We start from the raw sequence: 25,637 nt of genomic DNA, 5'->3' as shown, positions 1-25,637 counted from the left end.
AATGGAGGTTAGATAAAGGGACATTCAGAACAGAAAATGGGAGGCACTTTTTTACTCAGAGAATCGTGAGGGTCTGGAACCAACTCCCCAGTAATGTTGTTGAAGCTGACACCCTGGGATCCTTCAAGAAGCTGCTTGATGAGATTCTGGGATCAATAAGCCACTAACATCCAAACGAGCAAGATGGGCCGACTGGCCTCCTCTCGTTTGTAAACTTTCTTATGTTTCTTATGGGTTCTTATGTATTGTATCATTTGCTATTGGGGCAATGTTTTCCTAAGTAATTTGGCTTCATTAAACAATTTCCTCCTGCTACTTCCTGCTTCGTTGATAAGTGTTTTCCACGCCAAATGTGAGTCTATTAGGCCTGGAGTGGTCACCAGGGCAACGCGACTCAAATGTTTTTGGTAACAGGAATAAAGTACCTGGAAAGAGGTTGAGTGGCTGTTCCAGTAAAACACCAGTGTGAGTGCTTTCCATAGCAACAGTAGGCTTACTTTCTGGTTTCCGTGGTTATTGAATGAGAACAGTTACCAGGAAGAGGAAGACGAATGGCTTGGCATGCTGTACTAGCAGCTAATAGTGTAATAATGGACTGAGGCACAACTCTACTGGAGTTATAAAGCCGAGATGAAAATAAAATCCCAGGTAATTCAAACATGGTAAATTAAGAGAATGATGTGCCACTTGTAGTATGAATGGCTAAATTAAACAAACAGGAATTACATAACAACACAGATGAAGTGGTCGTAACGGTTTTTTGAAGTTAAAATCATAAACAAATGGTTCAGGAATTATAATCCTCGGTGGCTAATTGGTGGAACGCTAAACGCGGTAAAAAACAAAAAACAAAAAACAAACAACAAAACAAAACAATAATTGACTGGATTATTTTTAGGAGTGAGAAAATGACAATAACAACAATAACTTTCTTATCGCAAGGAACGCAACTTGGAAAAAAATGAACCGCAACGCTTCCAGGCTTGACGACGGCAATGTACTAAGTGAGGTGAGAGAAATGAAAAAGCAAAAATGATGACAGCCCAGAAGGCCAGGCGCAAAATAAAATGAAGAGTTATATGAAACAGAAAACCAGCTGCTGAAGAAAGCAAGTCACTTGCAAGACACACCTGGAAAACAATAATGCAACAAAAAAGTAACTTTCACAAAAGGGAACATATACTGTATTTTATATAGCTTGGGACATTTGTATCGTTTTAATGAATACATATGTGGTTATATTATTACCCTAAGAATTTGAGAAAAGACTACGGGAAAAGACAACAGTACAGAAGGGACAGACAAGCGGAATGTAAAACCACAAAAGTTAGGATTTTGTATTAAAAAAACCCCTACAGAATAGCAGGGAGAAAAAGAGAACTCCAAATCTAAATACATGTGAATGAAAGTATTGTTTTACTATTGTTGACAATAAAGACCTGCGCGTTTGCGTCAGTATTGCTGCTTGTTTGGAGTTTCTTTTTATAGACCCATCAGCTCTGTTTTGCGTCCAGCGTTTGTCGGAGTGCACTTACATTCCAACCCCCAACCGGCCCTAATGACAGATGGCAGCAGCATGATGGACCACAATGTGATGGAGAAGGTAAGGTGTAAAACATTTATCTATAAGGAATAGTTTTGCCATTTGTTCGCAGTGATGTAGATTTGTTAATACTATACCTCCAATGAGAGGGATTCAAAGGTAAAGATATCACTTAGAGAAAAGGCTATTGCATTTCGTACTGTAAAATGTTTTTTTTTTTTTTTTCTGTGTTGTTGAAGATACTGTAAGATCAATTGAATTGCACCCCAGACCCAGTCCACAATTATGGGATAATCAACTTTACTGTTGCGCTGTAATGTAGCTTACTGTATTTGTCACAGATGTGAATGTAATCACATTCTTGCAGTCACAGCAAAAGTAGCGTTCAAGCAGGTAGAACTTAAAATAATAATAATAATAATAATAGTAATAATAATAATAATAATAATAATAGTAAGAATATTTTTACAAAGCGTTGGTGTAGCAGTGCAGAGCCTGCTTGTAAACAGTGTTGTGTTTGTGGGTTTGCGGTGGTGGTTGGCAGGGATGGGGTTAATTCCTATCCCTGTCAAATACATATGAGAATGTGGCTGTTCCCAAATTAGATAATTGATGCTAATTGGGAACATGATTCCCAATTAGATAATATCATATAAGAATATGATATAAAAAGGGAGCTATAAGCTCTATTGGGGGAGAGGTCTAGAGCTGCCTGGAGAGAACAAATGTGCCTCTGTTTATGTTGAAACTCACCGTGAAGGCGAGACTTGGGTGAAGGATTTCCTTTTTCTTATTTGTGGTGCGTGACTGTTTTCCTTAACCCTTTTATTTTGGCTCTGTGAGCTGTCCTTTCATTTGTCATTTTTATTTGTAAAATAAACACTTGAGTCTCCTTCCTACCTCCTGACCACTTTAGACACCCTGCTATCCTGTCACAATAGATAATAGGATTGAAAACTGAAGAATGGACAGTCCTGCGTTCCATTTGTTTTGAGCCACATACGCGTTTAACTAAGAGCACTTGTGTGAAAGTACAATTTTATGAAGGAATACCACACGTAAAACTGTGTACACATTTCTAGTAAAAGTTACAGGCATAAGTCAAATTTCCTTTTCTTTTTGCACTTCGAGGAAAGCAGAGTGCATTTATTGCTGGTTATTCAATGGCTTACAGCGGGACTGTGGAGATTGTAGCTAAGAGCTGCTCCATGTGACGTCGATACAATTGGTCAATAACTTTTATAACTCACTTCATCTAAGGGTGCATTTGATTTAAGCCAACCAAAACTGATTTACACAATACATCCTTTAATATTGAAAGGTGCAATGTCCCACACAGTTAATATAGTTAATGGTTTATTGCAAAAGCCCATGCTGGAAATACTAAATTTTGACAAACCTATTTTGGTTTAAATTGTGTAATTTAAGATATGAAATGAAACCTATTTCATGACTGGTGTCTGGCCCAGGGCCAGGACCCAGTTACCTGCCCCATGGCAGTTATCTTACAGTTTCTCCAGAGACTATTAGATGATGGTAGATCCCCTTCCACATTGAAGGTGTACCTGGCAGCCATATCTGCTTGTCACACTCGCATAGATGGGTTATCGCCTGGAAACCATTTCCTGGCATCCCAATTTCTTAAAGGTGCGAGGATGCTGCGTCCTCCCAGGACATCCAGCCTCCTCTTGTGCCGCCTTGATGTGGTGCTGGAAGCCCTTAATAAAGCCCTAATTTTCTCTTTCAGAGAACCGGGGTTGCATCCACAACCTTACAGTCTCCAAAGTTAAACACAGCACATCAATTCACCCTTTGGCTGACTGTTACAATTGCTCGAGTATCTCTTAAAATAAATGTTGCATTTGTTTCTAAAGTCAATTCTGTTTTTTATTCTGCACACCCCTTAATTCTAAACTAAGTAGATCAGTGGTTGGACTTGGGCTTAACCCTAATACAGTAGCTTCCAGTTCTCCACTCTAACCACTAGTCTAAATTGCCACAGGTGATTTATCCTCCAGGGTAACTGGATGGGATGGTCCGTCACCACTGAACCGTGGCAAATCTGTTCACTTTGAGCTCAGAGGCTTTCCTGTTTTCAATGTGTTGGGTAAAGTCAACACAATATATCCAGTTATTCCTGTAAACACATTAACGGAAACATTTACTGTTCATTTTGTTTCTTGAATGTTTTTGTATCACATGGACAATTTGAAAAACCATTAAGCAAGATGCATACAGGTGCTTTTCTAAGGTTTTACTGTACTCTGTCATTTATTATGTTTTCATATAGTTTACTGCACTTTGCTGTGCTTTTACATTGTTGCTAGTTTACAGCTAATCTATGCAATTAGTGCTAAGTGGATGATCTGATTGTGCACAAGAGTACAAACCTTCCCTATCAGTGCCCATTACAGCAATGTCCTAATTTAAAACAATTAGAGGTTTCAATCACAGACTGACATGGAGTAAAGGCATTTGTGATGAGATCTTAAAAAAAATATTCATGTTGTGGATGCAGATATCACATAAATAACTAAAACCACTAGCATGACCTACAACTCCACCCGAATGAATGACTTACCTGAATTGGGTTCAGCAAACAGTTTTAGATGTGTGGAATATCTCAGTAATGAATTGCTGTCACCTCTCTGGAAATTGTTTGGTTCAGATTTCATTAAAGAGAATGGTGGAATGTCCAGTGTTCAGGGTTCAAATAGGAAAAGCCATCATAGCTGGTGTTTGGACTGTTTTTACAGTGTAGCACTTTTCTAATTAAATGTAAGCCTCAACCTTACTGCAGGTGGAAACTTGTTTAAAATTATGTAATTATTTTACCCTGGTTTTTCTCCATAAATTGGAATATCCAATATCCCCTCACACCTGCAACTCCCCCCTCACCAAGCCAATCACCTCTTTAGACCCAGAAGCTTGGCAGTGGATGCCAGCTGGCTTCTGTACACCAGTCACCTGGCCAGTAGGGTTGGTGCAGCAGAGTGTTTTTTCCTCCCCAACCCCCACAAACCACAGGTTAGGCTTTCACCAGCTGAGCCACACTGGAGTCCTGGACAGTATTTTTAATTGAGGGCTCACATAAGAGCATAGCAACATTGAACAGTAGAAACAACACACTGTATGTTTAGCATTAAAATCAGGAAAGATGTTTGGAAAAGCAAATAATACCACATACTGTAAAAGTGTCTGGATATTGAAAATACTATTTACCATAAGAATCATATATTAAAAAACATGCAATCATTTTATTAGGTGCATACTTTGTTGTTCTCTTTTTTCTTTTACAAAATCTCAAATCCATTTTACAACAGCATTATACAAATATAAAGACATTGACAAGAAAAATATATATTGCAATTCTACCCTTTCACACTCCACTACTGTGCTTGTCACTGAATTGCAAAACTGTTCTTATATCCCAGGCATTGCCAAGTGCTCTTCAGACTTGTCAGTTTGGTGCATTGCTTGATTTTCAACTTGGAATGAGTTAGTTCAACTTATTGAGTCACCAGCATTCATAGCATGTGGATTTTTGATTTGTTTGTGCTTGTATCAGATGATAGCATTACAACATCTCTACCCTGGCGCTCTTAACATCCTGTAGAAAGTTCAACCTTGAAAAGAAAGGCAGATCTAAATTTAAACTGGAACGTGGATCGATCGCTTGGTGTTGTTGAAACAACTAGGGACTCAAGGTCAGGCAATGCTCATTAGAAGTGTTCCTGTGCTAAACATGCCAGAGGTCTTTGTACGTGAACCAATTAACCCTGCATCTGACTGGCACTGAGAACAATAACCTGGTCAACACCCCACTTTCATTTCTAGAGAGAAATGAGCAGCCGTCAAAAATAAAGAGGTTTAAAATGAATGGTGTTATACCCTCTACAATATGGAGCCGAGAGCTCTCTCTAAAAGTAGACTTTTTTGAAAGATTAAACCCTCTCGACGCCTAGGCTATTGCTGTGCAGAATTGGTCTACAGAAATTACCTGTTGCGTGGAACACTGAAGCCCAGATTTATAAAAGGATTGCACATGCTTTACGACCGTAAAACGGGCGCTGAGGGTTCTGAATTCTTGGATGGGATTTATAAAACACACGCAATGGCATAAACACGCAATTAAGACGTGATTATTGCGGGCCTCGAATTTGCGTGATTATTTTAAGAACTCTGAAAAGCAGCTGTTAAGTTGTCGCAGTCAGACAGTAGGCTGTATAAAAGGCAAGGGGGTGTGGGAGACTTGTCTGCAGCAAGAAGGAGACCTCGTTTTCAAGGACAAAGAAACATTTCATAACATTTTGCAAAGAGCTCATTTTTTAACCCTTCTGATCAAGTCGGTATGTAAATTAAGGTTTATAATACCAGTACTGTATTGTTTTGCAAACTCCAATTTTCAATACATGTTTCATAGCTTACATGACAAAACAGAAAGCCTGCAAATAGAGAATATAGAATCCATGTAAAAAAGGTTCTTAGAAGCACCTAAAAAGGTCTCCCCACAGCGGCAAAGCGAGGATCTAACGAGAGCCTGTACTTCTAGAGTGGAGAATAAGGAGAGTAAGAAAAGATGGAACGATATTCCGAGGCGCACTGAAGAAGAAGCCTCATATACATGTAATACAGTGAGAGCTCAGCCTCCACTGGTATTTTAGTAATGCCCACAGAATGTATTTTTTGTAATATGGTTCAGGCAGTATTGTTAAATTCGAGTTGGAAAGAAAACAGTAAAAAAAAATAAAAAAAAGACAGAGGGACAGATGACGCAGTTAGTTTGTAACTCACTTTATTTTTGTGTTTTAATAAAATGGCGCACGCCACATCTTTTGCCCTGCAGTACCTTACCTTGCTGTGTTGTTCTTCCTGCATTCCGGCCTGACGTCACCGCTCGTCATCCTGTCACAAGTCCCTTATGCATTTTCCTCCCCATTCAGGACACTTTCCCTGCTGCACTCCCTGAATGCCTGACTCCTCCTAAAAACAAGTGCTTTTAATTGTGGACTTTCACATGTGAACTGAGCAGCAGAAAGAACACGTGAGGCATGTTTAAAACAGAAAACAGAAAATATGTTTGGAAAAGCACATTTTTTGATTCTCATTATTCTTGTTTTAACCCATGGGTGAGGACTTGTCAGTTTTGTGTGTTCCACGTTCACAGCATGTGGTGTGTTTGTATCGGATGATAACATTGCAATATCTCTACCCTGGTGGTGTTGACATAGACAGGCCAACCTTGAAAAGAAAGGGATACTCTAAATTTAAACTGGAATGTGGACCGATCTCCCGGTTTTGTTTAAACAACTAGGGACACAGGGTCAGGCAGTGCTCATTAGAAATGTTCATATGCTAAACATGCCAGGGGTCTTTGTTTGCCAACCCATTCAACAAGTTTACTGCGAACATAAGAATATTAGAAAGTTTACAAACGAGAGAAGGCCATTCGGCCCATCTTGCTCGTTTGGTTGTTAGTAGCTTATTGATCCTAGAATCTTGAAGCATCCCAGGGTGTCAGCTTCAACAATATTACTCAGCTTCAACACCATTACATCAGACTGCCACATATCTTCTTTGTTTAAGACTGAATAAATTAAATTCTTTAAGCCTGTCTGCATATTATGTGAACAGGATGGCTTTGAAGGGGTGATGACAGACCAGAAGAAGGACGAAAAACAACAAAGGTAGGGCGGTGAATCTGTGACTCTACGGCGTCCTAGGTTTTATTGTAAATAATAATAAACAAAAGATTTAAACAAAACACACAAAACAGGACACGGCACTTGAGGCCAAAATAAAAAGGTAAACAAAACGGACAACACTAAACAAGACGGTGGATGAACAGATAAATAAGTACCGGGCTTATTTGCTCCTTCTCTCTCCCTTTCTCCAGTCATGAACACACAACCCCGAGTGAGTGAAAACATGCACCTTTTATGCAGCTGTACTGAGACTCGATTGCTAATCAATCATTCAATTGGAGTCTCAGTAAAAAAAAATATTGCCTGTGTGCAGTACCTTACACTTTTCTCTATTAAATGTCCTTTGTCATGTGTCTGCCCAGTTCTGAATGCAGCCTCGATCATTTTAAATGACCTTTGCTGCAGCAACAGTGTTTGCCACTCCTAGTTTTGTGTCATCTGCAAATTTAACAAGTTTGCTTAGAATACCAGAATCTAAGTCATTAATGTAGATTAGGAACAGCAGAGGACCTAATACTGATCCCTGTGGTACTCCACTGGTTACCTCACTCCATTCCGAGGTTTCTCCTCTATATAACAATGACCTAAAACAGTGTCTAAAAATACAACAAATACAACTAAAACACATCTAAGTCGATAGGCCTTTTAGTTAATTGCTTCAGCAACATGAACTATGTCTGTAAAAGTTAACTCAAGGAAACACTGGCATTAGAAAATGTAAACGTGGTGCCGGGAAGAATGGTAGCGCTAATTCCAGGACTGAAGCCAAAAAAGTAAACATGCCACCAAGCTTTGAGTACAAGTACAGAAAGTTACTGAAAGTGACCCAGGAAGAGGTCAGATACAGTTCATCTTACAGGTATTGATAACTTACAGTACATGAACGAGATTTTTTAAGTATCCTGTATTGACCAAGAATAAAAAGGCTCTGCTGTCTATTTAACTTGCCTGATGGATCTAAATATTAAGAGACTCACACAAACTGTTAATTGTTGCTTACTCCAGTCACTTTGGAATTGAGCAGTATGGAATGAGGCGTTTGTGTCTCGCACATGGAAACAGTGTGCTATGTGTTTAGTGTTGGTTTGGATTTGAACAAGGGCAGTATTTAGATTTGGATTAGAAATAATTTGCCCACAATTGAGAAGGAAAAATAGTCTATGGGCTCCATTGAAACCTGCATGGAAACTAAATGTTTTTTAGACTGTATTTCAAATATATTGCATTAAAAAATATGTTGCAATAGGAAACTATTTGCAATTAGAAGTTCCAATATTTGTAGCTGTCTACTGAAACAAAGCCTTACCTGCAAAATGCAATGCGTGTGGTGTATCCTTGCGGCAAAGTGGTTATAGTGTGCAGGTGCAGGTGATCAAAGAACAGACAGACAATTGTAATCCAGGTGCAAAATGTTTGTTTTATTTTATTCCTTAAGTCCAGTGCCTGACTGCGAAACAAACAGTAAATAACAATGCTGGTCAGTAATACAGTGGTGTGTATTATTTAAATTTATAATCCCTGGGCTGGTCCCGAAATAACTGTCAGGTCAGCCTGTCAAAAAAACTCTGTCCTCGCTTAGCGCCCTCACAGGTCGGGAGGGAGATTTACAACCAAGGTTCATTGTATTTCTGTCACAATCCTGTATGTCTTCCAAAAGCTTCCTCATAAAACTTGGTAGGGACTTGGTTCATTAGTTTTGCATAGTCATGTAAGGGATACTTACAGTATCTTATTAACATACTGGATACAATTTTATTTATACGGTGAACCTGGATTTCAATTCTTGAGATATAGTTTTCACTGTAACTGAAATACAGTTTGTTGGCTTTTGTCTAATAAAAATCTGCAGCTGCCCAAAAAGAAAGTTGCTTCGTATTACATTATTTTGTCTAATGTTTGTAGTCATTCTGTGTGTGTGGTTCTATTTTCTGTTTCTATTTTCAGTTACTCTTGTGCTGCTTTAGTTTTTGATAAGCCTGCATTTGGGGGTTGACTGTGAGTTTAGGAGTGACTCTGTTCTAGTCATCCCCTATATACATACACTATGTATGTAATGTAGGCTAGATCAGCCATTGTCTTACAGAGGGAATTCTCAGCTATCAGTGCCAATAAAACCCAAAAGGAAATCCAAAGTAATAGATCACTAGATGAATAAATAGATCACAAAGTGAATGATTAATTAATTAATTATTGATTGATTAATTAAAGATTGATATTTATGAAAGTTTTCTGTAAGGGATAAACAATGACACGTGTTGAATCAGGAAAAATAATTCACTGTTTTGAGTTGTATGCCAACATTTCTTCCTCGTTGATAATGAGATTCCATTGATTGTTAATTTGGTATTTGGATCTGGTTTTTGCTCTTTCGTTATGCTTCGTTCTTCAACCTGTTAATGTTTATCTCTTATATTGTGGAAATGTTGTCATAAGTTCCTCAGGGTTTGAGTTTGAAAACTCTGGTTTAGAGTGGCATTAGAACAATAAAAATGCAAAAACTAAGCAATGTAATCCAGGAATGGAGGATAAAGTTATTGATCATTTGGCTAAACCTAAAACAGATGATAAAATATCATGGCCAGCAATCGGTTTGAGAAGTGCTCAGGCAAAATGTAAGTGGGCTGTAAACTTGTTTGAACGAATGAAATGCAAAAGCTGAGTTTAAATCTAACTTCAGTGTATGATGGAGATTTTACTTTGTTAATGTATAATTGTATTACTTTTAGCGAACAGTAAGAAATGCTGAACTGAAATTACAAGCCCTTTTCTAAGTATTATGTTTGAAATGTGTTGTTGCATAATAAAATGATATTCACTTTTCTGTTGAATTGTTCTGACTGTGGTTTCGTTGATGACAAACTGCATTCGTTAATCAACAATATATCTGCCCCTCAATACCCTCTCTCAAAGGCACACTGCCACTTTTCATTAAAAGATTTGTAGAATGAGTCAAGCAGTAGATCAAAGGGAGACGTCACAGAAATGTTTTAAAGATGGTTATTGGGTTGTTTTAGCAAAAGGGAGACCTGTGCTAATGATAATGATGGATTTCAATGTCTCGGTTTGCAGCACCACTATTAGACATGCTGGAAAGGACTGGAATGAAACTCTGCCATAATTCCACTGATGCTGTTTGGATAAAGCCTTTGATATCCTGGAGTTCCAGCCCGTAGGAAAGTTTCCCATAGTAAAAGCATGGCAGTGTAATAAACCATAGTGAAAACACAAAAAAGCATAGGTAAGCATCGTAAAGCCAAGGGAAATACGGTAAAGCAAATTACACTTAGCCCTTGACTGAGCAAGACTTTCCTGGAAACACTGCAAAGTGCTCTCTGCTTTCTAGTATTTATATATAAAAAAATAGACATTGACACACACATTAATTAGAGCATGACGTAACATGGTCATGTTATTATCAACACACTGTTGTTTTATTATTGTGTTGTGCAGAGTAATGTGTTTGCACTGAAGTAAGAATCAGGTGATTTATTAAGTGATGATGTGTACACACAGAACATTTTTTAACCTTTTAGACTTCCATGCAAATGCTGGGCCATGATCAAAACGGTACTTGTACAATGTTCTATTAAAAACCTTTATTAAAGTGTTTTACTTGGTTCACATAATGAAATTATTGATATACCCCAAGAGAAAACACTCCTACTAACCTGTTGAGACATATTCTCTAGGATTAATGCCACAGTTTTAAGTATGGCCAATAGTTTCCTTGCATCTGGTATTGTTCCTGACTCCTTTACGGCTGCATTATAAATACCATATGGGAGATACTGAAATTGAAGAAGGAACCTATGAAAAATACCTAGTTTGTGTTGACTCAGAAATGTCTTCATGTAAACAATGTGGGGAAGCTATAAAAAAAGGCCAACAAGATGCTCGGAAATAGAGTGAAACATTTAAATTAAGGGAAGTAATGTTAAAACTTTACAATGCATTAGTAAGACCTCATCTAGAATACTGTGCTCAGTTCTGGTAACCTCGCTACAAAAAGGATATTGCTGCTCTAGAAAGAGTGCAAAGAAGAGCGACCAGAATTATTCCGTGTTTAAAAGGCATGTCATATGCAGACAGGCTAAAATAATTGAATCTATATAGTCGTGAAATAAGAAGACTACGCAACGACCTAATTCAAGCATTCAGAATTCTAAAAGGTATTGACAATGTCAACCCAAGGGACTTTTTCAACCTGAAAAAAGAAACAAGGACCAGGGGTCACAAATGGAGATTAGACAAAGGGGCATTCAGAACAGAAAATAGGGGGCACTTTTTTACACAGAGAATCATGGGAATCTGGAACCAACTCTCCAGTAATATTGTTGAAGCTGACACTCTGGGATCCTTCAAGAAGCTGCTTGATGAGATTCTGGGATCAATAAGCTACTAACAACCAAACGAGCAAGATGATAAGTCTAATTGATCTGTATTTTATTCTGTATTCCATTGAACCAGGTTACCTACATCTTCACAGGTTTCAGCTGCCTGTTAAGATCAATCGAGTACCGTACCGCCCTGTGCTCAGATAGAGGCAACATGATCATTGTTTTCAACATTTCACTTTTTTATGTGCAAGTCAGATAGTGGAAAAAAAAGTGTGAGCACTATACAATATTTTTCTTGTTTTTCCCTATGGCTAACACTCCTATCTTATGGCTTTCCTGTGTGCAGGATACCAGTTTGGACTCAGTAAGAGTTAGCACTAGTTTTTTCATTTTATTCATACAGTAAGTAAAATGTTAAGATCTTTTTCTTCATGTTATAGCGCTTAGTAGTATTGAATTTTGTTTGAAGTGATTATCGTGTTTAATAGAGCCAGCTCTCTATAGTGTAAGGACAAGACATGGGACTGCAAGAAATCAATTACTTTCATTAATGAAAACATTTGGAATTGTAGACAGTATTGCAAGCTGTTGAATATCAGAATGTTCATGTGGAATGGAATGCTTCATTCTCAACAATAAAGGTTTTAATGATACATTTACCGAATGTATTCATTTTAAGATACAATTAACATTTCACACATTTACTTTGTATAGACAATTATATTCATTACATTGAATTGAATTACCACTAGTTGGGGAATACATTTAGCGGTGCTGCTCATATGACAGTTCTGAACTCAGTCTGAAGAATTGCTGGACTTTGCTAACTTTGTATGAATTTTACACACCTTTAGGTGGCAGGCTGCTGTTATACTGTGTTCACTGTAATTGAGATAATCTTTAACACACACCTGCAGACTACCTGCAGAGGGTTAGTTCATTGCGGACTATTGTTAGCCCTGTCCTCTGTACTCACTACTAGATGATCTCCAGTTAGCTGGCCTTTAGGTCGTATTTGCTTCTTCTGCTCATGCATGGACACATTTGCAGACTGGATCATTTGCTATGTTGTTCTGAAGCTGGTGCTGTTTGTAACAGCAGTCTTGATAGTCAGAATTCCATTCAGAATGTCTGTGGAGAGCGGATTACTTATGAATGTTTTTACAAGGTTCATCTGAGAAACAAAAAAATCTTGTTCTAATTCTGCATTGTTTATCAGCCAGGCACTTAACAAGTCAGGCGCTTGGTGTTACATAACTTAAATTTGTAGGCTATCCAATCATTTCAGCACAGTATTTTTTAATTAGCATTCTTTTTTTGATATTTTTCACTGCCATCACATAAGGTATAGGTATATGATATTCAAAGCTGCAAAGCAGTATAGAAATATACCATCCCTGGATTTCGATTCGAAAATCATGGACATTTGTTATTTACAGGTATACGGACAGTATTCAAATTACTTCTTTTTGTGACTTTCTGTAAAAGGAAGACAGAAAGACACTACATGTTTAGTTCCAGTCTGATTTTATTTGGTCGTCAGTCAGTCTTGTTGCCAAGACCTCAATAAATACAATACAAATTCAATCAAAGAAAGTGCCAAGACCCATAGAAGGTATAAATCAATACGCAACTGTGACAGGAATGGCGTATGTGGTGACGTCAGGCCAGAATGCAGGAAGCAAAAACACAGCAAGGTGCTGCAGGTACTGCCCCCTTCTCCTGCACTGGGCTCCCAGCCCTGTTACAGCGACATGTGTAGAAGTTAAAAAAAGTGTAATATAACTAGGCTTGCTACTATTCCATTTTTAATTTTTTTGCCAAATCGATGATTAATACCAACGTTTCATTTTTCAGTTCAAGCAAAGAATGGGTGAAATTGACCTTTACGCTTTAAAAAAAAACACAGACTTTTAATGCCATTGAGAAACGTGATGCCTCATTTAGCGAAACACGTTTATCGTATTCAGCATGCAACAAAACCATGGTAACCAACATTCTAATTGAAATACCATTTGGTTACAGCAGAGCTATGCCTTGTAAACATAAAGATCCTGCACAAATAAAAATCTCAAATAAAGCATAGAAAACGCAGCACACACAGGCCTTTACACCATCAGTTTACAACTAATAATATGCACAGAACAAAACATTAATTTATTAGTCTGAGCTTCCCCTCTCCTGCTTCAGCACAGCTGGACTTAGAGTCACTGGAAGGCAAGGCACAAGGGCCCTCTTCGACCTGCCGCGGAGACTTCAGCCTTCGGTCAGGGTATTGTGCACAGCATTCATTCAAGTGTTTTCCTCTCGCGCCCCATTTTCAAACCAAACTAGTAACTGTCACCATATATCTATAGCAAAAGCTTACATACACGTTAAGGACTACGTTTCAAAGTTCTGTTCTCTAAGGGACTAGTTCAAATAACTATTTACAGTGCTTTATTAGAGTTTGTATTTACACTTTTATTGAGGTCATGGTTTTGTACTGTGTGTCATTTACTTTTAATAGTAACTACTGTTTGACTTCTAGAAAGGAATTACAAAATCAGGTCATTTCCAAGGCTGATTGCCTGCGGTTATTCTCTTTACCGATCGCTCGTTAGTTACACAACAGATCTGGCCTTGAACTGCACATTATCTTGCATCATGTGTTTTACATCCACCTTGCCTCCCTCATCAGTATAAATACAGATCCCTGAGCTACAGTACTCTGTGAAGAGCAGAGACACGCACACAGACAGTCAAACAGGCAGAAGGTACTGTACTGTGAAGAGCAGAGACACACACACAGTCAAACAGGGAGAAGGAAGGTACCTCAGGTCTCTGTTCCAGTTTTCCTGAATTCATCTCTACTAAATACAAGGATGCATCTTTTAAGCAAATGCAGTTCTGTTCTTGAACATATTCTTATGGTAAGGAAGATGTGTACTGTTTACAATTAAATATGCAATTAAAATATGAGCTACTGACATTGTTTTTTTATGTGTGTGTGTGTGTGTGTGTGTGTGTGTGTGTGTGTGTGTGTGTATTAATGAAAACAATGATATAAGTAGAAACTCAATTATCCTATGAGGTTGCACATTCTATCTTGCATTCACATTAGTCAGCTGGGATAAGGTTATATTGTGAGCTGGTCAGTCGACTGATAAATGTAGTGCTTTTGAAAATTCTGGGTGAAGGAACTGTTCAGTCCATGTGCAGAGTGATTAATGCTTGTATCAGATCCCTTGATTTTTGTGTTAAAATCAAATGAACTATCAGTTCACAGATGGATTTCTTAGAGCATTTAACAGAAGTGGGGAATAGCCCTGGATTGCATCTCCTTGGTTATCCTGGGATTACCTCTAAAAATAATCATTTAATCCAGGTAGATTTCCCTGGTTCTGGAAAATAATCAAATACATCCAGCTGTGATTATTCTGGCAGGGGTAGGTTTGTCAAATCAACCCACTTAGCTATAGTTTAGTTTTAGAAAGGAATTGCCAGGCATTGCAAGATCCTCTCAAGCTGAGAAGCAAATGGTGTGTGAAATCAGTCATCCGGATCAATGCTGTCTTTCCACTCACCCAGGTGGATCAGATTTTATCAGAGTTCCGACTGACAAAGGAGGAGCTGAAGGAAGTGATGCGAAGGATGCAGCGGGAAATGGAGCGCGGCCTGCGGCTGGAGACTCATGACCAAGCTAGCATCAAAATGTTACCCACCTACGTGCGCTCCACCCCTGAAGGCTCCGGTATGCGTGTGTGTGTGTTTGTGTGTGTGTGTGTGTGTGTATGTGTGTGTGTGTGTGTGTGTGTGTGTATGTGGTAATGAATGTGTGTGTGTGTGTGTGTGTGTGTGTGTGTGTGTGTGTGTGAAGCTCTGATCTGTGTGTGTGTGTGTGTGTGTGTGTGTGTGTGTGTGTGTGTGTGTGTATGTGGTAATGAAGCTATGGTACGTGTGTGTGTGTGTGTGTGTGTGTGTGTGTGTGTGTGTGTGTGTGTGTGTGGTAGTCCATTCTCACAATAACTGAACTGAAAATGCATGTTTTTAATATTAGTAAATGGTAGTAGTGCAATTGAAGTTTGTATTGATTTAGAAACAGATAACACAGTCAGATATAAAACTGGTAAGAAATTAATATCATGAAAGTATAGGTCATGTAAAGAATTAATTTTAATTCCTACACATAATAATATTTTTGCAGTTATTGCTTGCAACTTTTTAATGAGGGAAATCTGTGTTTGAAATCTGTTATTTATTTTCTTATACAAGCAATTTCTAACACAGTTTAATTTAGAAGCACTTGATAGGATAAAAAGACAAAATGCTTCTCTGTTACACTTTTGTGTCTGGTTATCAATCTCAGAAGTTGGTGATTTCTTGTCCCTGGACCTGGGTGGGACAAACCTCCGAGTAATGCTGGTGAAGGTGGGAGAGGACCAGGAGGGAGGCTGGAAAGTGGAGACCAAACACCACATGTACTCCATCCCTGAGGATGCCATGACCGGCACTGCTGAAATGGTAGTGTTAAGAGTTATTACATAACCTTTCAAACAGTACGGATCAAAGCACAAAGCCATATTCAAATAACGATTGTGTTTCAGTGGATACAGTGTTGGATATCATACACAGTATACCAATTGCCTTCGATCAGCTGTTCAGTCCATGCAACTATTATTGTGGTAATATCGTTGCCATGAAATATTTGACAGTTCCTTGATCCTTAGAAAATTCCTTTATGATACCATAATACATAATCTAATAAAGCTTCTAAGTAATTAATACATACACAAGATTGTTGTTTAAATGACATTTTGTGGGGTGTGTCAGTAGAGTTATAAGGTTTGTAATCCTATCCATGTCTGGAGGTTTGGAACTTGATGGGCAATATTAAAGATCCCATAAAATAGTTTCCAGCTTAAATACTGAAAGAAATGTATCCCTTCCCTCCAAGCTTTTCGATTACATTGCTGAGTGCATCTCTGACTTCTTGGACAAACACAACATGAAGCACAAGAAACTGCCCCTGGGGTTCACCTTCTCCTTCCCTGTGCGTCACGAGGACATTGATAAGGTAACCGAGCCCCTGGATTGCCTGGTGTTCGGGATTAACCCTGCAGAGAGCAGTCAGTAGAGCTTTAAACAAGACAACATCCTGACCCTATAAACCCACAATATATAGCAGCATTCCTTTGTAAAGAATGACAAAAATGACTGGCTTATTAAATAACCCACTGTATAAAATGTTAAGGTCTTGAATTTGAATGAACAGTCTGATTGTCTGGGGATGTTCTGATGAATTGTAGTTAAAGTTAACCATGACCATGCACTTAAAAAGGCAATCTGAATATTAGCTATGATAACATGGGCTACACCCAGGGGTGAGCAGATGCAAACAACATAGAGTTTTGTGAACAAGATTTTGCATATAAAAATATGTACTTTTTCTGTTCCCGTATGTTTGTTTTTTTTATCTGAAAAAAGTAGACTATTATCTGATTGAAAGCAATATTCAGTAACACAGCAGGGGAAATTCAATGCATAGGAACCAACACAAATTTGTTGTTATGGTAATGGTAACAGGACCACCTGCTGGTAATAAGGTTCTATTTTGTTTTTTTTTTTCTCAAGGGTGCTTCCAATTGGTAACTTTGAGGGCTGCCATTCATTTGAACTAATTTCATGTAATCTCTAATTTAAATAGCTGGCAGTAGCACTATACACAGTTATGCTACAGTATGCAATACTATTTGTCCTACATTTCTACAGTAGAATGAATTTGAATGTATGTCACGATAACCTGCTTTTAATCGACACCCAATACTATACTTTGTTTATTTCCCACCTGTTTTCCCACTCTAGGGTATCCTGTTGAACTGGACAAAGGGGTTCAAAGCCTCAGGAGCAGAGGGAAACAACGTGGTGGGGCTGCTGAGGGATGCGATCAAAAGGAGAGGGGTGAGTCTCTCTGTGTGACTGACTGCCTGGCACAAACAGCTTAACTGGAATCATTTCCTTCACTCTATGCCCTTTTATAAGATAATACAAATCAGTCAGTTTTGTGAAGGCACATCCCTTGTGGTTAGATTGAACTGTAGTTCCATCCTGGTTTGGATCATCCAGTCTAGGTACTTCCACGTCAATATTTAAGTTGTGGATTTCTGGGTTTTCTTCAGCAAATGACAATAACAGCTTGTTGTTTCCCAGGATTTTGAAATGGATGTGGTAGCCATGGTGAACGACACTGTGGCCACGATGATCTCCTGTTACTATGAAGATCGCACTTGTGAAGTTGGGATGATAGTAGGTAAGATTGCAAGTGGACGAGATTTGATACAGTACAACATTCTTACACGAGTAAGCTTTGTGAATGTCTGTACTAGAATTTGAACAAACTACTGCCTTCAAATCCATTCCTGGGATCTATTCAATTGTAAAACAGTGGGAGATCTACAATACTAACACTGTTGGTAAGATATAAAATTAGACGTGTTGGTTTTGTCAAAGTCACCTTGTGAAAATGTACAATGGCAGAATTTGACCTGCCGCCATGTATGATACTCCTATGTAGTTAGAAGGGTCTGTGTGGGAAGAAGGGTCTGTGTCTATGATAACAGTCTGGGATAAGATTGAACATTCAAGGCAGTTATAGTGCTCACCATCACCAGTGTAATAAATCACTGTGGCAATGTGGTTTACAGTGTGCAGGTGCAGGTGCATTAATCAGATAACAATGATAATCCAGGTGCAATGGTGTTAAATTGTTTGTAATCCAGTTGCCTTTTGGCGTAACAGCAGTAAATAATAAACCATGTTAACAGGCAATACAGCGGAGTGTATTGCTCTGTTTAAATCTGCGGATGAGTGTGTGTGTGGGGGCTGGGTGCTGATGACGTGGCGTTGTCGCAGTTCGTTACTTCCACTTGACTTCTCTGCGATTGAGCAAACAGCAAATAAAAGCGGCAAAAAAGCAGCCCGAAGTGCGTAGTCAGGTTGCGTGGCCAGAGACAGAGTAAACACAGGCAAGCAATAACAGGACTCATTATAGGGAGAGAGAGAGAAGAGAGAAACTCTGGAGGGGAGGAGGGAGCGAGGGAGACTGTCAGAGGACTAGACAGAAAAGAGTCTCAGAATCTGGGCTATAATGAGGTGCCTGGCTGTCATTATGAACTGCTTCTTCTTCATGGCAACAAAGAGCTTATAGCCGTGGGTCTGTTTATTTTCAACCATTAGTGTCTCGGTAAAGAACTGGTGGGATGTTACGTCAGCTTATTATAGGAGATAGTGACGTGAACTGAACTCAACCTCCAGGCTCTACAGGCTCTGTTAGCCTGTTGTGCCATTAGATCCTGTATCCTGACCCATCTACGTAGTTACTATAAAACTCAGTCACCTGCTGCAGTGAGTTGATTACAGTGGCCTTGACCGACTGGGAACAAAACAGTGGGAAGCGTTGTTCAAGGTTCTTGAAATCAATGCCTTAATGTAATCTTTTTTGGAGGGGAATGGCACCTCTACCTCGCTCACAAGGGCAGACCAGCTTTCACGGTTACACGCTAGCTTTGGGACGTTCCAAAAGGAGGGCAAACCCAGGTTTAAAATAAATTTTCTTATCTAACCACTTGTGTCTGATTGTAGTCAGACCATTGGTAGTCAGACCTCCCCCCCCCCCCCCCCTCTCTCTCTCTCTCTCTCTCTCTCTCTCTCTCTCTCTGTATGCTCAGTGACGCGGGGGGGGGGGGAGCTCAACTTTTTATTTTAATTTTACTTTTGTGTGTGTGTTAATTTAAAAAAAAAAAAAAAGGGAAAAGTTTTTAATTGGTCTTCTTAGTATATTTTGTTTCTTTAATTTTTATTTTATTGTTTTGTGGCTTATTGGATTTAATTTTAAAGGATCTCAAAAGTCAAAGTCTCTCTCTCTCTCTCTCTCTCTCTCTCTCTCTGTGTGTCTCAGGGACGGGCTGCAATGCTTGTTACATGGAGGAGATGCGCACAGTGGAGCTGGTGGAGGGAGATGATGGACGCATGTGTGTCAACACAGAGTGGGGGGCGTTTGGAGACAGGGGAGAGCTAGAAGAGTTCAGACTGGAGTATGACCGTATCGTGGATGAGACCTCCATCAACAGTGGACAGCAGCTGTGAGTGACACTCCATTACATCCTGATACACTGCTTCTACTGCATGCAGTGTGTACACTGTGAGCCAGTGGGCACACATTAACAGTCCTCATAATCTCAGATTACATTGCTCTATAGGTTAAAAATTGTAATAAATTTTGAATATACCCAAATGTAATCCAAGATCTATAGGAGTCGGAGTCTATGATGAAAGTTTGGAAAATCCAAGGCCGTTATCAGGTTCACCATGTAGGATAGACTGACAGACATGATCAGTGCACAGGGGTCCACGTTCTGAATGCTCCCATAAGTGCAGTATACAGTAAAGCTGGTCATTATTCCTGGTGAACGACTTTTTTTATTGTACTGGTGCTCATATATGTATGTACTTCACACTTTTATATACATCTAGAGAACCGTTTGTCCATTTGTGCACTCAATCACACAGATTTTTGAGAGTCTCAGAATTTAGAATCCAGGTCTGTGGTAGGGTAGTGTCACAGCCAGGCTGGCCCTGGCAGGAAGGAGACTCGGAGGCAGCGATTGCAAGGTTTAACACGCTTCTAACCACCGCGGCTGTAGGCTGAGCTGCCATTTCACACTATAAACACGGCTTCATAAAACTCACCTACACACCATTGATAGTTATTAATATATTGCACAATGCCCGATATACCTTCACCAACGATCACCAACACTGATTCCAAACTAACACTCCTGATCGCCCTTTTTATACACCTGTGGCCTAATTAAACATTTAATCGTTTATTCAGTTTTTGGATCCAGCCACATTCCCACGTGTTTTGCAGTGAGAAATTTTACCCCCTCCCTGCCACCCAATATTCCCCCCCCCCACACCTCTGCACCAGAGGGCTTTCACCCAGCCACAAAGTCATAGTAACTTATGGCCTGTGGTTTATTGGTCTAATTAAAAATTAAGAGTTCATGAAGTCTTATATAGATACTTTATGGAGGGATACATACATAAACACTTTACCTATATGCAGTGGTTTACATCTAGTGGTGGGGCATTGTTTATCTATGCTGACAAGTCAAGGAGTTTCTTTTTCACTCTGTCTTTTAAAACAACTCTATTGAGAGCACTGTGGGTAGGTTGCTAGCCCTCTGCCGGAGAGCGTAAGCAGTAGTTTAATTAAATGTGATGTGAGAAAGTATGCCACTCCCACCACGTCACCTGCAGATCACCTGTGGCTGCAAACAGGGCTGAGGACTGAGTTTCGGAAAATGCCTGTTTTTGTGCAGCCCACAGTGCAATCAGACCCATAAACTGGCCATCAATCTCATGTCTGGATGGAGGGTAATGTTGTGTAATGACCCCTCCATTAGTCCTGCATTGCTAATGGTTGTTTACTACAGAGGTAGGAGCTGAGCTGCCACTGCACTGCTCATAGACAGCTGTTAGCTGAGGCTCTCACTGAGGCACAGAGCTGAGACTGCAGAACACGCCCTCCTGCACAGATCCAGAGTAATATTACTACTCTGATTACTCATAATCCTTAAATTATACGCTGGAGCATTTCAAAGGGCCATTTGTGACTCATTTCACTTATTCTCTTAGCTTGATTCGAGTCTGGTCCCAGAAGTGAAGGTACTTGAAACCTGACATGTCTGCAAGCAAGATATTTTCACTAATTCTGTGTTCATTTAATAATCCAGAAAATAAACATACTGCAGAATTGATGGCGATTTAATGGCCTTGCATACTTTTCCACTGTAAACTATAGAATTAGTTGTAAACTATAGAATTAGTATAAAACCACTTTTGCAGAGAATACCATTGTAAGTCAGTAGTAGAAACAATACTCAAATGTTTTAGAAGGGTGTATCATGAACAAAGACATACATACAATTCCTTACTAATAACATACAGTGATCCTAATGGGGAAATGAAAACAGCACTTCAGTTTAAAAAGTAGTTCTTGTAGCTGCTTCTGTCAAGGACTGCTTTATGTAGATGTAACCAGAATGCAAGCCGTACGCAGGGTCTTCAGCATCACGGGCCTTACCTACGAAGAACAAACAGCAATCTGAAAACTAATTTACTAAATTACTAAATTACTAATTTACTAAACTAATTTTACTAATTTAGGTAAAGCACTGAGTGCTGTTCCCTTCCTCTCTGTGCAGCTATGAGAAGATCATCAGTGGGAAGTATATGGGAGAGCTGGTGCGGCTGGTCCTGATCAAGCTGGTGAATGAGAACCTGCTCTTCAATGGAGAGGCCTCTGATATGCTGAAGACCAGAGGCAGCTTCGAGACTAGATTCGTCTCCCAGATTGAAAGGTACATTTCAGCCAGCAGGATGCCAGCAGATTGTATCTGATTAAGGGACCTTGGATCTGTACAGCGGGAATATCAGAATGGCAGCTGTAAAGTTATGAGGCTGCCTCTGGTAGAATGCTACCACAGTGGCAACATTTTTATATTTTTGAAGTACCAACACTCAACTTAGTGATTTGCTTATACTAAATAAAAGAATAAAGGCTGGTTCATACTTCTGTAGATGGTCAGGTGACATGACCAGCTAGAGACGAATTCAGTTCTGCCTTGGGTTGCCAGATAGTCACGCCACTCACTAGAAATCAGCTTTTACTTGTACATTTCCAATTATTAATACGAATTACATACAATTATTGGAAACTACTATTACCTTTTTATGACAGTGATTCTGGGGACCGCAAGCAGATCTACAACATCCTGACATTGCTGGGCCTGCTACCCTCAGAGCTGGACTGTGATATCGTGCGCCTGGCGTGTGAGAGCGTGTCGACACGGGCGGCTCACATGTGTGGCGCGGGGCTGGCTGGCATCATTAACCACATGAGGGAGCAGCGCAGGGAGGAGGTGCTCAAGATCACGGTCGGCGTCGACGGCTCTGTGTTCAAGCTGCACCCCAAGTAAGATCATGTAACTGTTTAAGCCATGGGAATGGGGTAGGACAAGAAATTGAAACACACACCATCTGTAGCAAGTACGTTTGTTTCAATGAGCTGCCTGTCTCATGACTCATTAATATGTTCTGAAAATAGAACCAGGCATGTGTTCTGTACTGTTTAAAAGCTGCATCTCACTCAAAGTGCAAGGCTGCAATCTGACAGACTTTAATAGAGGGCTGATAGTAGGCTGTCAGTTGGCAGGTGCTTTAGTATGGTGTTCTTATAATCCTATGTACAATCCCTTTCCTCTTGCAGTTTCCAACAGAAGTTCCACGCAGTGGTGAAAGAACTGACGCCTAGCTGCAACATTACCATCATCCAATCAGAAGAGGGGAGTGGCCGGGGGGCAGCCCTGATCTCAGCAGTGGCTTGCAAGATGGCATGCATGCTGAGCCAGTGAGGTCACTGCAGCCTTTAGCTACTGGGGGCAGCCTCTCTGTATACTACTGAACCACTTTACCAACATTAACACTGTGCCAAACTGGGCATCTAATGTAAGGGCTTTTCTTTCATCCTGGTATCCAAAGACTTGGATTAGCTCAAGGGATTCAGATCAGGAAGAAAAAGAGACATTCATAGCAGTAAGCACAGATTCCCACTCCACTGCTTGACAGATCAGCTGGCTTCACATCCTGTACCAGGAGTTCCTTCAGACACAGTGTTCTGTGTTCAGATTGTCAGCTTGAACTTTCCAAACAAAGAGTTTGAAAAGAGATATGAAACTGAAGTAGAGTGAATTTTTCAGTCCCTCTCCCCAATAGGGTAATTCTTTAAGTCCAGCAAATAAAAACAGAAGAGCATAAGAAATTCTTAAGAACGAGAAGAGTCCATTCAGCCTAAGTAAAGTTTTGTCTAAATGAAAGCATGGTACCCAGTGCTTAATTTGTGCTGGGCCACAGCCCCAAGACCTCCGGCACCTCTTACATTATGAAAGTTAAAAATCTCATCCTTTGATGAGATAATAAGAATATGAGATTGAAGAATAAAAAGGATGCTGACTTTTGTAAGAATCAGTGTAATTCTCGTAGCTTGATTGGGGGCAGTGTAAGATTTATTCTCCTAATTTTCAAGTAATCCCAGGCTATTGGCAGAATCAACACTTTATAAACTTAGTTAAAACCATTTAATTTGATGTGTTGCAGCCAAGTAATCACTGTGTGTTGCATTTCTTGCACGCTGAACTTCAAAATAAAGCTACTGGAAAGTTTAAATATTTCAGGGCTGGTGGAACACCGCCTGGTATATTGTGTATATTTTGTATGTAAATGTAGTGGTTGTATTATTTAGAAATACAAATCATTGTAAATAGGACATTTCAGAACTGTAGACTGCTGTGTTGTGCAGGGCTGTGCAGTGCAATTGAAGTGTACATTTAAATTTAAATAAATAAATATAAATAAACATATAACTACTATGGCCAAAATGACTATGACTAACGATTTACAAGCAGCTTTACTCTTGACAGGGAAAACTGAATACAAGTTAAAATGAGACTTTTCTATGAACTAGGATCAGTGTAACTTTTACAGTAGCTCAAATAGGACAGGGGGGGGGGGGGATGTATTATACTGAGATCACAAGATACATTATCTCAGGATAATATTTCAAACAAAAAATAACTTCTATGAAATATACTGTTATTTCCCACAGTGCACACACTTCATTTCAAACCCATACAGGTAATCATTTTGAATTGTGTTAGCTTATTCATCCATACCTTTGCACACTCTTTGCACACACCCTAAAATAAAATGAAACAACGTGTTTAGACATAGATATTTAAATGTAGATTTTCAAAATTAGTTCCCTAGTTGTTATTAGCAAATTTTTATCGGACACCAATAAAGTAAGCAAACCTAAATAAAAGCACTTGTGATTTAGAGCCGTGTACTGTAAGCAGTTCCACGCTGTTTAATAGGTTTATAACTGGGGTTCTTTCCATACACTTAACAATCACACCTGCTTCTTCACTAACCTAAAGGTCCGTGGTTTATCTAGATGATATTGTGGGCCTGCCCAGACGCTCAGCATTAGGGAGCTACATGTTTATAGTCAAGTGGAATTGCAATTGCTGCATTCAATTCAATTACCTGTGAAGTATTTTTCTGTAAACAATAAAATATACCTTTGAATAAAAAAATTTAAAAAAATCTGCTGTTTTTTTTTTTTTTTTTTTTTCTTGTTCCTTAAACAGAAACACATTCCTTTTAGGGAAAACAGATAACTTGATAATTGAAACACTTGTGTTTAAGAGGTCAGATTAAACTTTCTCTAAGGTGTTTACTAATTTAAAGCACAGCACTTCTAAATCTTGTTAACCCTATGTTGCTTTGCACCTTGCATACTAGTAATTGGATTACAGTAGGTTGTCTAGATTACATTTTTGACAAGAAAAAGTTTAAAAGCTTGAATTATTTTCATTTACATTAACATATTGTGTAGTATTCTGGAAACTCCTGGTATATTACCAACATAATGTACAGTATGTAGACTGAACAGAGGAAATCCTTATAAAAGTGTACCAGGATAAATGTGCATGATAATATTTCTAAGTTTTGAGTACATTTTCCAAGCTGTGTAAATGTATCCTCTTTGTCATTTCCAAGCAGAGTAAATGTATCCTCTTTGTCATTTCCAAGCTGTGTAAATGTATCCTCTTTGTCATTTCCAAGCTGTGTAAATGTATCCTCTTTGTCATTTCCAAGCAGAGTAAATGTATCCTCTTTGTCATTTCCAAGCTGAGTAAATGTATCCTCTTTGTCATTTCCAAGCTGTGTAAATGTATCCTCTTTGTCATTTCCAAGCAGAGTAAATGTATCCTCTTTGTTGAAGTACACAAAAGTAACAAAATGAATCCAGCACCTCTTACACAGATTTGTCTGAATACAATATGGCCTCAAAGTGATGGCTAGGTAAGATGTACAGAAATTAGTTTATTAGTTTTACATCAGTTCATGTTTTTGAATACATTTACTCTACTTGCTGGTTGATTACAC

The 25,637-nt window shown here is 39.1% G+C and overlaps 1 protein-coding gene across 2 annotated transcripts; it reads left to right on the top strand.

The window, feature by feature from the left end:
- The first annotated feature begins 546 nt into the window (after window positions 1-546).
- LOC121302068 (hexokinase-4-like) lies at window positions 547-24,812 on the top strand. Of its 2 annotated transcripts, none has more exons than XM_041231866.1 (10): window positions 547-1,603; window positions 15,156-15,318; window positions 15,934-16,088; window positions 16,522-16,641; window positions 17,430-17,525; window positions 17,775-17,874; window positions 19,522-19,705; window positions 21,833-21,988; window positions 22,369-22,602; window positions 22,897-24,812. In XM_041231866.1, the coding sequence occupies exons 1-10, from the start codon at window positions 1,559-1,561 to the stop codon at window positions 23,039-23,041; spliced, it is 1,398 nt and encodes a 465-aa protein (XP_041087800.1). In that variant the 5' UTR covers window positions 547-1,558; the 3' UTR covers window positions 23,042-24,812. The 2 variants fall into 2 exon arrangements, with proteins under 2 accessions (XP_041087800.1, XP_041087799.1); XM_041231865.1 differs by lacking the exon at window positions 547-1,603 and adding an exon at window positions 14,295-14,497.
- Window positions 24,813-25,637: the final 825 nt, after the last annotated feature.

Source organism: Polyodon spathula, chromosome 29 (genome assembly GCF_017654505.1).
Source record: "Polyodon spathula isolate WHYD16114869_AA chromosome 29, ASM1765450v1, whole genome shotgun sequence".
NCBI lineage: Eukaryota > Metazoa > Chordata > Actinopteri > Acipenseriformes > Polyodontidae > Polyodon > Polyodon spathula.
This window is presented reverse-complemented; position numbering and strand designations above follow the sequence as displayed.

What these genes read in the sequence shown, in the direction of transcription:
- LOC121302068 (XM_041231865.1), top strand. Translation starts at nt 14,450, where the DNA reads ATGCATCTTTTAAGCAAATGCAGTTCTGTTCTTGAACATATTCTTATG. An exon ending in GTCACGAGGACATTGATAAG is followed by an intron (nt 16,642 to 17,429) that starts GTAACCGAGCCC and finishes TTCCCACTCTAG; the next exon opens with GGTATCCTGTTGAACTGGAC. An exon ending in TGAAGTTGGGATGATAGTAG is followed by an intron (nt 17,875 to 19,521) that starts GTAAGATTGCAA and finishes TGTGTGTCTCAG; the next exon opens with GGACGGGCTGCAATGCTTGT.